Genomic DNA, 13,538 nt, shown 5'->3' with positions numbered 1-13,538 from the left:
ACGTCCACTAAAAAGACCCTCTGATAAAGCTCACTAATAGACCTACCAGCCTTAACAGACTTTTTTTTTCAAAGGATAACAACAACATGCAAAACAACGGTGCCATATATAACTAAAATATTTACAATGCTTTAGATTACATTAATATAAAAGTTCATATGGGTAGGCATTTCCCTTTGTCACCTTCATGATTTTCTCTTTTTAAAACCTCCTTGTGCTACAACTTCTTTCAAGTGCAGATATGGCTATAAATAGTAGTTATAAATACTTCAAGAACCTAAAATAATTAAAGTATTCACTTAAAGACCTCTGAACTTTAGTGGTGTTAAATACTCTAGTGAGTCAACCAACACATATTAAGAACCCCAAACCTGAGGAGCACAGAAGGATTAGGGACCAGAAGACAGACGAATTGGAAGTGAAAATCGCTAATTGTTTTTTGCAACTCCTAAGTGGTGAATGTATAAAAGATGGTAAAGCATTTCTACATCGGGCTAGATCAATCATCCCTTTAGTGTTTACAAAGTTCAGAACGGTGCAGGTTGTCTTTTAACTGGTACAGGGAAGCATGAACACACAGTCTTAAAATCACTCCGTTCACTTCCTGTCTGCCATCACATTGATATTAAAATTGTATGGCTCACAAGTTTTAAATGGTCTATCCCCATTTTATCCACTTGATCTCCTCAACATTCCCACACCTTCGAGAGCACTCCAGTCAACCAGCCAGTTTCTCCTCAATGTTCCAAGATCAGTTAAAATGTAGAGGTTACTCCAAGACTGTGGAATACCTACCTCTACATGGCCACACAGCACAGAGCATAAAATCATTGAAATGTCTTAATTCCTCTCTTTTCCCTGGCCTTTGACTGATTCAGTATAAAACGCCAAATAGTTATCTTCTGTGTTTTATCTATTTTTATTACAGTTTTTTTGTAGAGGTGCAGCAAACAATTATTCTAGTAATCGAGTATTCTATTGATTATTCTGTCGATTAATCGAGTAATTGGATAAAAAAGCGGCACATTCTACAGATTTTTAATGTAATTACTTCATCTTATTTTATGACTAATAGAAATACATGAAAGACAAAATGTGGGGAAACAGATAATTTAGTTCCTTTAAAAAAAAAAATCAAAATTTGATTGCTTAAAAAGCAATAATATAGCATGTCTTTAGTATACACTTGAATATTTGTAGCAAAGAATGCATCTGCAGCCAAAACAAAAGGTTCTAACAGCTCAGCCCTATCTGGTTTACTTAACATCAGTACAGTGCTAGCTTTATGCTACAGTGCATAAAGTGTCGCTTACATATTGTACTCGTCTTCCGCTTATCCGGGACCGGGTCACGGGGGCAGCAGACTCAGCAGAGACACCCAGATGTCCCTCTCCCCAGACACCTCCTCCAGCTCCTCCGGGGGGAACCCAAGGCGCTCCCAGGCCAGCCGAGAGACATAGTCCCTCCAGCGTGTCCTTGGCCGTCCCCTAGGCCTCCTCCTGATGGGACGTGCCTTGAACACCTCCCGAGGAAGGCGTCCAGGAGGCATCCGGTATAGATGCCCGAGCCACCTCAACTGGCTCCTCTCGATGTGGAGGAGCAGCGGCTCTACTCCAAGCCCCTCCCGGATGGCCGGGCTCCTCAACCTATCTCTAAGGGAGTGCCACCCAACGGAGGAAGTTCATTTCAGCCGCTTGTATCCGGGATCTTGTTCTTTCGGTCATGACCCAAAGTTCATGGCCATAGGTGAGGGTAGGAACGTAGACCGACCGGTAAAGCGAGAGCTTCGCTTTTCAGCTCAGCCCTCTTTTCACCACAACGGACCGGCACAGCACCCCCATTACTGCGGCAGCCGCACCGATCCGTCTGTCGATCTCCCGCTCCATTCTTCCCTCACTCGTGAACAAGACCCCGAGATACTTAAACTCCTCCACTTGAGGCAGGAACTCCCCTCCAACCTGAAGAGGACAAGCCACTCTTTTCCGGTCGAGAACCATGGCCTCGGACTTGGAGGAGCTGATCCTCATCCCAGCCGCTTCACACTCGGCTGCGAACCGCCCCAGCGCATGCTGTAGGTCTTGGCTAGAGGGGGCCAGCAGGACCACGTCATCTGCCAAAAGAAGAGACAAAATCCTCTGGTCCCCAAACCAGACCCCCTCCGGCCCATGGCTGCGCCTAGAAATCCTGTCCATAAAAGTTATGAACAGGACCGGTGACAAAGGGCAGCCCTGCCGGAGTCCAACATGCACCGGGAACAGGTCCGACTTAGTGCCAGCAATGCAAACCAAACTCCTGCTCCGCTTGTACAGAGATCGGATGGCTCCTGATAAGAGGCCCCTGATTCCATACTCCTGGAGCACCCCCCACAGGGCATCACGCGGGACACGGTCGAATGCTTTCTCCAGGTCCACAAAACACATGTAGACCGGTTGGTCAAACTCCCATGAACCCTCGAGTACCCTGTAGAGGGTATAGAACTGGTCCAGTGTTCCACAGCCTGGACGAAAACCACACTGCTCCTCCTGAAGTCGAGGTTCGACTATCGGCCGGACTCTCCTCTCCAATACCCTGGAGTAGGCCTTACCAGGGAGGCTGAGGAGTGTGATCCCCCTGTAGTTGGAACACACCCTCCGGTCACCCTTCTTATGAAGGGGGACCACCACCCCAGTCTGCCAGTCCAGAGGCACTGTTCCCGACCGCCACGCAATGTTGAAGAGGCGTGTCAACCATGACAGCCCCACAACACCCAGAGACTTGAGGTACTCAGGGCGGATCTCATCCATCCCTGAAGCCCTGCCACCGTGGAGCTTTTTAACCACCTCGGTGACTTCAGCCTGGGTCATGAAAGAGTCCAACCCTGGGTCCCCAGCCTCTGTTTCCACCAGGGAATGCGTGATGGCAGGATTGAGGAGATCCTCGTAGTACTCCTTCCACCGCCCGATAATGTCCCCAGTTGAGGTGAGCAGCCTCCCACCCCAACTGTAAACAGTGTTGGCGAAGCACTGCTTCCCCCTCCTGAGGCGGCGGACAGTTTGCCAGAATCGCTTCGAGGCCAACCGGTAGTCCTTCTCCATGGCCTCACCGAACTCCTCCCAGGCCTGGGTTTTTGTCTCTGCCACCGCCCGGGCCGCGGCACCCTTGGCCTCACGGTACCCGTCAGCCGCCTCAGGAGTTCCACAATCCAACCACAGCCGATAGGACTCCTTCAGGTTGACAGCGTCCCTTACTGCCGGTGTCCACCACCGGGTTCGGGGATTTCCGCCGCAACAGGCACTGCAGACCTTGCGGCCGCAGCTACGGGCAGCAGCATTGACAAAAGATGCAGATAACATGATCCACTCGGACTCTATGTCTCCAACATCCCCCGGAATCTGGTCAAACTTCTCCCGGAGGTGGGAGTTGAATACATCCCTGGCCAAGGGCTCTGCCAGATGTTCCCAGCAGACCCTCACTATGTGCTTGGACCTGCCAAGTCTGTCCGGCTTTCTCATCCTCCAGCGGATCCAACTCACCACCAGGTGGTGATCAGTGGACAGCTCAGCCCCTCTCTTCACCCGATTGTCCAAAACATGCAGCCAAAGGTCTGATGATATGACAACAAAGTCGATCATTGACCTCCTGCCTAGGGTGTCCTGGTGCCAAGTGCACTGATGGACACCCTTATGTTTGAACATGGTGTTCATTATAGACAATCCGTGACTAACACAGAAGTCCAGTAACAAAACACCACTTGGATTCAGATCGGGGATGTCATTCCTCCCTATCACGCCTCTCCAGGTGTCACTGTCGTTTCCCACGTGGGTGTTGAAGTCCTCCAGCAGAATAATGGAGTCCCCAGGAGGGCCACTGTCCAGCAACCTGACAAGGACGCCAAGAAGGGCGGGTACTCCCAACTACCGCTTGGCCCGTAGGCCGAAACGACAGTCGAAGGCACAGGGACACGACCCTCTCACCGACCGGGGTAAACCCCAACACAAGACGGCTGAGCTGGGGTGCTCAGCCATTCAAGAACCCCTCATGACGACAATTAAATCGAGGCACGTGACGTCGCCCGGTACGGCAGAGCTGGGGTCTCACCCTGGAGCCAGGCCTGGGGTCGGGACTCGTTGGAGAGCGTCTGGTCTCTCCTCGCGGGACCCGGCCAGGCCAAGCCCAAACGAGAGACGTGAGGCCATCCCCCAGTGGGCCCACCACCTGCAGGGGGAACCGTGAGGGACCGGTGCAAAGAGGATTGGGTGGTGGACGAAGGTGGAGACCTCAGTGGCCCGATCCCCGGATGCTTAGGCTGGCTCTAGGGACTTACATATTGGATTCTGGATTTTTAATGATATTTTTTAACATCAGAAGCATAATGTTATCCAAAGACAATAGAACTCTTGTAGTGTGCTGAAGTGTCAAATTACTCTTTTCTTGTTTTTTTCTAGTACACAAACAGAACACATAAAAAATAATTACAGATTACCTATAAAAAAGGTCAAACGCAAAATGAAATTCAGGCGTAAGAAACACTGCCTTTTTATAGATGAAATCTCACTTTCAGTTTTTATTGTGCATACGTGCCTTACGCTCGTGCTCTTATTGAGCCGCTTCAAATATGGAAATATAGACACACACACACACGGATGTCATTCAGCAGTTTTCTTATCGGCTGGAAAGGTCAGAGAAACTGGGTGTGCAGGGATTGCCATAGGGACCTGGGTAAACACCAGATCCATTGTAGTCCTCCCCCACCGCCTTGGCTTGCCATCGTTGCGGTATTGGTTTAGTGCACGAACACGCACTCAAACTATGTACTTTTTCACTCTCATTCACACTCACACATAATACACAATTAAGTCATTTAAACCCCCCAAATTTGTCATCATTTTACTCTTGGAAATAGAGGTGGGGCACAAACAAGTAAACACACTTTGATTATTGTTGTGTAGGCTGTAGGCTTATTGAAACATCAGTCTCTTAATTTCTAATTCATGACGTGGACTTTAATGACCTGTCCTTCTGAACAGGACATCCTGCAATGATTTGTTATGTCACTGGCCAGCAAAGCAGAGTATACCTGACTGAACTGACTTTTTTTTTCAAACTGCAAATATCCCTGTATTGCTTTGTTAGCTTCTGACACCTCAGATTTGCATTATGTCCATCAGCTAACTTCAAGCAGGATTCACTTACCAACCCCTCCCCCCCCCCTCCTTTTTTTTTCCTCCCTTTTTGCTATTCTCTGTCTTTCTATCCTTTCACTGTCTTGTTTCTTTTGTAAAGCTGCCTGAATGTGCAGTGGCATGCCAAAAACAGAGTGACTCACCACGTGAGATTGTGCTGCCATGGGGAAAGCTGGTTAAAATAAACTCCTTTTTAAAGAAGGTTTAAAGATTTAAAATGAGCTCAGCTCATTTTATCATCAGAAACAAGGCATCTTCTACTAACCCCTCAGCGCTCTTTTTTCTAGGCATAGCTGTTTGAGCTTTGTCACTGTCACCACATTTGAGTTGGGCAGAGCATTTTTCATCCACACTTTTGCCTTTACAATAGCTAACTCATGCTTTGTGGTGTATTTGCAACTTTTATTGTTTTTCTACTTTCAAGATTTGTGGATACTTACTTTAAAGATGCATCCTAGTGACAATATTCATGACTACATTCCCATGTCTGTACAGAGATTTGTCATAGTAGTCACAGTAGAAGGGTGACGAGAGGGTGTGACTCAGACTATAGGCTTTTAATTACACACTTACAAAGGCACATACACATAAAACCTGAAAAGAAAGCTTGGTGAACACAGAGAATCTTTCTGTGATCCTTGATGTTGTCAGACTGCTTTTATTAATTATGATGTATAAAATATAATATTTTTTTGCACACATAATTAGTTTTCATTACCTAGTAGAGGAAGTTAAAAAATGGCAAAGACACTCCAGGTGCAATGTAACCACAGAAAAAGTGAGTGGCGACTTGGGGACCAGCAATAATGATCAGTATCTGATTAGAAGCTCAGAAAGCAGCAGAAATCACCAAGGCATCATCTTCTCCAGCTGACAGTCAACTTCAAGGAGAGTCCCCAGGTAGGGACAGAGTTCTCATGTTTAATTAGAGCTGCAACCATTTAGTGTCATTTTACAGCCATGTTTGGACACCAGATTTTACAGCTATGTGCACCGTTACGACTTTGCTAAAATCTCCAAAAGAGATAAATTAACTGTATGAGTGTGATAGTTAACAATGCAGTACTTTAGAACAGAGAGTTGTGCAAAACTTAAAAAATAAACACCCACTTCATATAATGGCTTTCAAGTAAAAATATTTTATAAACAGAATATTATGTTTTTTGCTGTTCTGCTCATAATACAGCTACCTTAATGAGTAATAGGTGACATTTGTTTAGTTTCTACACAATGGCTATTTTTTTACAACTAAATGTATTTCCAGTGAGCCAAATTTATCTTCTTTATAACCAAGGATAATGTATAGTAGCATTTTCTAGGCCAGCGGACCAGTTTCCAGCAACAGCTGACAGAGGGGCAGTTGGAGAAAACTCTAGCACCTTCTCTGGCATCTCCATAAAAGAACTTTAAACCATAGGAACAGCATGACATTTAAAACCTTTAATTAAGGCTTAATGTTAACTGGTAATGTTAATGCAAGTGCGTCTTAATCCAAATGCAGTACACAGCTCATTACGTGGCACCATTTTTTCTTTAGGCCAGGAAACATTTCAGAATTAAAATGAGTGTAGTTCAAAAGATACATCTTTTCCGTTTATCGTTGCTTTAAAACATTCTGCTGATCAATATTATCACCTGAACAATGAACACCATTGTTGCCACATATTATTTAAGTAAATGTATTTACTGAACCTTGCACTGGCAGGGGTTCGATTATGGGATAACCCAAGCAGAGAGGAAAGGAGAACAAGGCCTTTAAAATTCATCAGGGTCAGGTAGAGATAAGAACCATCCGACTGGAACTGATAGAACGGAAAATTACTTAGGACAGATGTTTGGATACAAAGAATATACTAGAAAATCTTATTGGATCAGATTTTTTATTTTGTTTTTAGGTCGATCACAGAAACAAGCTAATTTAAAACGGTGAAAGCAGTCTGGGTACTTGACCATGAACATTTTAACATTTGAGTGATGAAAAGCCATCAAGAAGATGGGGTGTCAAAAGTGTCCGGGTCTATAAAAAGAAAGCAACAAGCTGAAAGCAGAGGACAGCAGAAATAGTCTAAGGTTTATTGGTGTAAATGTTGCTTACAGGCTCCTGCGTTAATTCCATTTGAAGTTCTGTTTTTTACTCTTAGATTTACCTAGCTAGCATGCTTTGGATCATTATTTTGCTGCATAATCCAAGTGAAAATGAGCTTAGGGTCACAAACAAATGGCCAGGCATTAAATGACATTTTCTCAGCACTGTATGTATATGTTATGAATACTATGCATGGGAATGAGGCCTGTGCACCTGCATCTACCTAAGTGTGTATACAGTGGAGGCCATCAGTGTTCCTGCTGAGCTTTGTTCAGGGAATATTTTGCAACAGCTTAATGAAATACAGGAGGGGAATGTAAGCAAGTGGGTGAGAAAGCATTGAGATTTAAATTTGCTGAATGCTCTGAGGTGGCAGTGGTGAATGTAACACTACTGTGCGACATCATAGCACACTAGACACGAGGGGCATGTCAAAGACTTCAAGAACATTTTTGAAGCAGTTTATGTAGGAACCACACAATTTTCCTGTTTTGGCTGATTGCATGAACTTATTTGGAAAAGGAGGTGAGATAGTCTACTATTGTGACTAATCTGTGGCCTTTTATAACATGTTGAACTTGTAATTTAATTTTTGATTACAAAGTAAGTCTGAAAAGCTTGGCTGCAGGGATTTGAAATGACTTATTGTGACTTAACCCATGATACATGGGACCGGTCACGGGTTGGTGTTTATTTAATAGGGTCAAACTGAAATAATGTGAGCTGTAATAGAATCAAACTGTGACAAAGTGTTTTGTAAACATTTACAGATGCTGGTGATGAGAAAAGTGATTAGCAAATTGTGTGGCTAAAACAAAGAAAAACTGACAGCTTTATTTCTGTTTTGACCAGATGTTGATGTCAAGTTATCTTGAGGTTCCTCTTTATAGTATATTGTAAATAACCCTTTAAAAACACTATGAATCAGTGACTAAGATGTAACACATTGCTTAGAAGCTGGCAGCCTCAAACATAACACCTTTAAGGTTTATACAAACAGACGATCTGTTTGGCTGAGATGCTATAAACCACATGTTGGAGTGTTATTTTCACTAAACCTCAATGATCATTTCAAGTGCCTGTAAGTTGACATTCAAAATTCTCCTATTATCTGATTATCTTTGTAAGGGGCATCAGAGCGAAATGCTTTGCAGGTATTGTCGTTCTACAGAATCTCATTTCAGTACCTGCATTTATCAGGTTGATATTTGTCGGGGAATTTTCCATAACAGATATAAGGTTACCACCTATTAGGGATGGACTCGTACAAGATTCACATATGATATCCTCAGGTAAGAATGCCCGCTTCACACCATCAGCTAAAAGATTTAAAACATAAATATTTACCATGATCTATTACTTTCATTTAATAAGAAACGATTATACTGCTGCAAAAATGATACAACATATTGATTTTTACATTTATAGTAATGTTATTTATAACATTTATTTTTGATGTTTTGAAATGCCTGCTTTATCAATGCTAAATTTAAGTTTTAAGAGCTTATTGTGTGGATAAATTATGTTTTTGGTGTTTTTATTATAGAGTAACACAAGTTTAATAGCTTGATATTAGCTGGTTAATTAGTTGGCTGTCTGCTTGAGTAACTAGCCTGCACTGTGCTGCCTAACAGAAATGCCTCTTGTTGTTTGCCAACTGTACTTTTAAAATCGTTACCTTAATAGGATTTACAGGTGGTACTCCCTTGGTGACCACACTATGACTGTCCTTGATTTTTGTGTTTGGAAATATTTTCCAATAAATGAAAGAAAGGTTTAGCAGCCATCTGTCTGCCTGTTGACCAGCAGTGTGCAGCAACAGGTTGGGGAGAGGAGGAGGTGTCTTACTCTGTGGTCTGTAGGAGCAGACACTAGCAGTTTATTAGTCTTCTCATTAAAATGTAGTTAAATGGTTAGGATTGGATGGAATATTTTCTACTTTTTATAAACTGTAATATTTTTTAAGTCTTTATATACTTTGACACTGGTAATAATTTTATTGATAATGATAATGATTTTATTTTTGGGACACCATTTGTATGGAGTGATTGTCATAAAATCATAAAGCATGTGATTAATGTGTAATTAATACATTTTATTATATATAACGTTCATTATACTTGTTTATACTTTTATTGTCATTGCAGAAAGGAATACAAATATACCATGATACAATTTTAAGTCCATATCGCCCTAATGTAAGACCAGCCAATGATACTAAACTGTCTTTTAACCCAAGTGTGTTCACTTAAAGGAACTTTTACACCAGATTCTTATTAGATAGCAGATTAATTTGTCTGTTTTAAGCAGCCTGTGGGGTAATTTAACAGTGTTTTTAAAACCTCAAAAGGTTCTGCATAATTTGACTTTTATTGTTAAGAGTTTATAACTCCTATTTACTGACTGCAATTAGTGCTGAATATAAAGTAATATGGGTGAGCTGTGATACATTTTGAAGGCAGACAGGAGTACTCCACATGAAGAAATGCTTCTGTTACAAACAAGTCTAATATGATTAAACAGTGAAAGAAAATCTCCCTCTGCAGTTGAGGGTGGTGAGGAATTATATGTTTTGATACCTTAATTATGATTCATTTGTAGAAGTAAATATGGATGTTTTCTGAACTAAATGTCTCTCCCATCTTCTGCTTATATCTTTCTGCTCTTGGTGAATTATAGACCTATTTGACATTGAAAAGAATCCTGTTTTTGTTCAGATGAAAAGAGTGAGCCCTTTTTGCTTTGTTAGTCAACCCACGGAAGATGTCTCATTGGGTTTCAGCATTGTGCAGTTTCACAGAAAACTGTTCAGTTGGTTATATATGAATCAAATGTATAGTTTTCTGACAGGTCCATTCTGTAAAAGGTCATTGCTGTAAATATGCTGCTTTTCAAATTTTAACCATAACAATATTGCACATTTTAAATTAGTTTAATTGTAAAAGGTTTAAATAACTCTTCTCACATTATTTATCCACAAATAAAATGCTTTTTTATGTATTTATGTCATTATTTTCATGTTGTCTATATCTATTGTTATGACAAGTCTGTTCTTTAATGTTGAAAAGCTCTTTCAAAGAGCTTCCAGTGTTTGGTCATAGCCTTCTCTACTCCTGAGGCCCTAAATCTTGGGATACAGAACTGTCAGAACTATTTTCATCCAGTCATCATTATTTATCTTTTTTTCTGAAGTATAAACGGGAAATATAAATTATTTACAGAACATTTCTCTTTGACAAACTCATGATTCCTGCAGTAGAATAAATTTTAAATAACCTTTAACCATTTTACTACCTCCTCCTCCATCTGTTTTCCTTGTTCTTTCTAGATGCCAGGCCTTTTGTCCAGTCCTGTATGTCTCACGGTCATCTGGTTTTTGTCTTGGTCACTGCATCCCAGCTGTGCTCAGATTTGGACTGATGAAGGTAATACATGCACACACACACACACACATACAGACACACACACACACACACACACCTTCACACACTCACATATTCACACACTCACATACACTGCCTTTGCAAACAAAACTGACAGCTACATTTTTATGAAAATATATGTGGCGGCACATTTGTCTGGGCACATACCTATGCATAACAACAGAGACTCATTCTGTTGAGGATCTAATGTGATCAGACAGGATCAGTGACCTATTTGGGGACTTTACACTCTATGCATTTACCTCATATATGGCTCAATATAAGAATGAAAGAAACTGTAAAATACAGTCTTCTTTTCTTAATGACCACTCCAGTGCTTTTCTTTGGTGTTTTTTGAAAGCAATTTTACAAGGTCAGAACTTGTAACATGCAATAACGTTGAACACCCACCCAGGAACGGTAATTCAGCTGTTCAGTCCGAGACATGTTTTATATTACCCTATATTACTAAAGATTTGTTGAATGAATAACGGTACATTCCATCGTTCCTGCTCCATCATTTTCCACAGATGATTTTCCACCTGCAGCTTCAATTCATCGGTTGAAACTTATTATTATTACAGCACAACAGCTTGATAGCACAATAGCCTTAAGTCATGATACAAAAACATATAAACAACATATAAACAACAGCTTTTAGATATACTGTTATGGTTTAAAAGATGCAATAAAAGATAATTCTGTAGGGTCCACTTTGTTTTGCCATTGTAAAATCCCAATGATAGTGAGAGAGAATTATGAAAAACAGTCATATTTGGTGTTCAGCGTTTGGTTGTGGGGAAGCGTGAGTTCAGCAGAAACGTGGTGAGTAAATGTGTTAGTAGTTTGAGCAGAACCTCCTACCCACCAAAAAGGTGCTTTTCCAGGTTTGTAGAAAATTGCTTGTCCTCTGCTGCTAGCCAGCTGACAAACACACATTTGGACATAGCCAACTGACCAATGGTTATGTGTGTTTCTAAATTTGATCGCCCATTTTATGACACAATCAGGTGCCAATGCTCATGCATGCATATCTGCACAGTCAGGTATGTGCACACGTGAGAGCACAAACTGCGAAAAGAAACCGTTGTAATTTCTTTGTCAGCTAAACTGTCCAGATATTTTATTTTCTTACCAACCTGATCTTTCTTCCCTTTGTCATGAATTACATGTCCGCATTTAGCAGCTGCTGAAAGCTTGTTTTTACTGTGACAATAAGCTAAATTATCCAATGTGAGAATAACCTGAAATCTAAGTTTGAGTTTATCACAGCCTCTCTTTTGAAAATCCAAACTTATGTTTTTCAACCTCTTTTTCTCACTTTGAATCAACCTGAAAACAGGGTTTATCACATATAATTTTATCACAACTTTTTATTTCGCAGTCCTGGGTGCAACAGGTTCTTTGATAGGCCGAATCTGTATAAATATCAGGAAAATAAGATAATTTCCTAATCATTCATTTCTCAAAGCATGTTGCAAATCTGACCTACGACCTGTGAAAGCTGCTCCCTGCCTTTCCCTCATTTGACTTCGATGGATAGATAACCAAACCTGAAGTCCTGATACACAAACCCAACACCCTCCACTCTGTAATCCAACAATGTAGCTGCCCATATGACCCTTTTCTAATGCATTTGCAAAAAGTGAATGCGGGTTTATTGAAGTGTTTAAGCTTTTATTGCAGCTAAGGTGTCCAAGGTTGTTACGGAGATGTTGAATATTAAAGATTGAGTATTTTAACTCATTATATTTCTGTCTTTAACACAATGCCTGGTTCTGCTTTTTTATGCTATTTGTTTTGCAAAATAAAATCTTATATAGCTTATCTACCTAAAAGCTTAAAGAAAACAATGTACTGTGTGCTTCTGCTCTGTCACACTGTCAGCTGATCATTGTCGGCAGCCACAATCATTAAAGCAGTAAACATTACAGCTTTAAAACTAGTTGTTTATTAAGCTGACTCCATGAGGTCTTTAGTGATGTACCTCACTTGATGTAATCTTGTTTTCTTTAACCGTTTACATTGGCAGTCGGCAAACAAGAGTCCTATTGTTGAAGTAGTTTTTTTTTAACCTCTGAGTCAAATCTCTTTCTTTCTTTCATTCTTTCATTCTTTCATTCTTTCTTTCTTTCTTTCTTTCTTTCTTTCTTTCTTTCTTTCTTTCTTTCTTTCTTTCTTTCTTTCTTTCTTTCTTTCTTTCTTTCTTTCTTTCTTTCTTTCTTTCTTTCTTTCTTTCTTTCTTTCTTTCTTTCTTTCTTTCTTTCTTTCTTTCTTTCTTTCTTTCTTTCTTTCTTTCTTTCTTTCTTTCCAGTAGTAATCTGTGAACAAAATGAAATGAAAATCTGGCCAGCCAACTTTCATATTAGGCTGTCAGAAGTTCCCTCTTCCCAGTCAATTCTACCCTGCTCCAGTTCCATAGTCCTTTTTATTGTTTTGAAAGTACTAAGTTTCATATACTTTGCAGTTTCTGTGTCTGCCTTGTCATCCGATTTTAATGTCAAGGCAAACCTGAAGCCTTTCTGTGCACGTCGCTATGTGGACATGTGTGTGGAGCTGTGTGCATAGATGTGTGTTTGTGTATAAATGGACGGGCGGTTTTATGTCTGTATGTGTGTGTTTGCACACAAGTTAGTGTGCTCCTGCCAGAGGCAGAATCAGATATGAGTGGAACGCTGTGAGTTTGGGGGATAATGTACTCCACTGCCAATAAAACATGAATACACACATTCAGACCAGCCAACTCTTTGTGCTGCACCAAGACCCCAGGTACACACATACACGTATGCAGAAAGAGAGAGGATGGAGTGTGTGCATTTCAAGTGGCGAAAGGAGAAAACCAAATGTAGTTAAAACTGTTGAGAGAGG

General features: G+C 41.1%; 1 protein-coding gene across 1 annotated transcript in view; it reads left to right on the top strand.

The window, feature by feature from the left end:
• The window catches only part of il11ra (interleukin 11 receptor, alpha), a 71,683-nt gene that overhangs the window by 23,424 nt on the left and 34,721 nt on the right, over positions 1–13,538 (top strand). The window contains exon 2 of the mRNA XM_047372596.1: positions 10,577–10,673. Coding sequence (XP_047228552.1) covers positions 10,577–10,673 — 97 coding nt within the window. The remainder of the gene's footprint in view (positions 1–10,576; positions 10,674–13,538) is intronic.

This window comes from Girardinichthys multiradiatus, chromosome 8, assembly GCF_021462225.1.
Source record: "Girardinichthys multiradiatus isolate DD_20200921_A chromosome 8, DD_fGirMul_XY1, whole genome shotgun sequence".
NCBI lineage: Eukaryota > Metazoa > Chordata > Actinopteri > Cyprinodontiformes > Goodeidae > Girardinichthys > Girardinichthys multiradiatus.
Note: the sequence above shows the minus strand (reverse complement) of the source record. Positions and strands in the feature narration are given on the sequence as shown.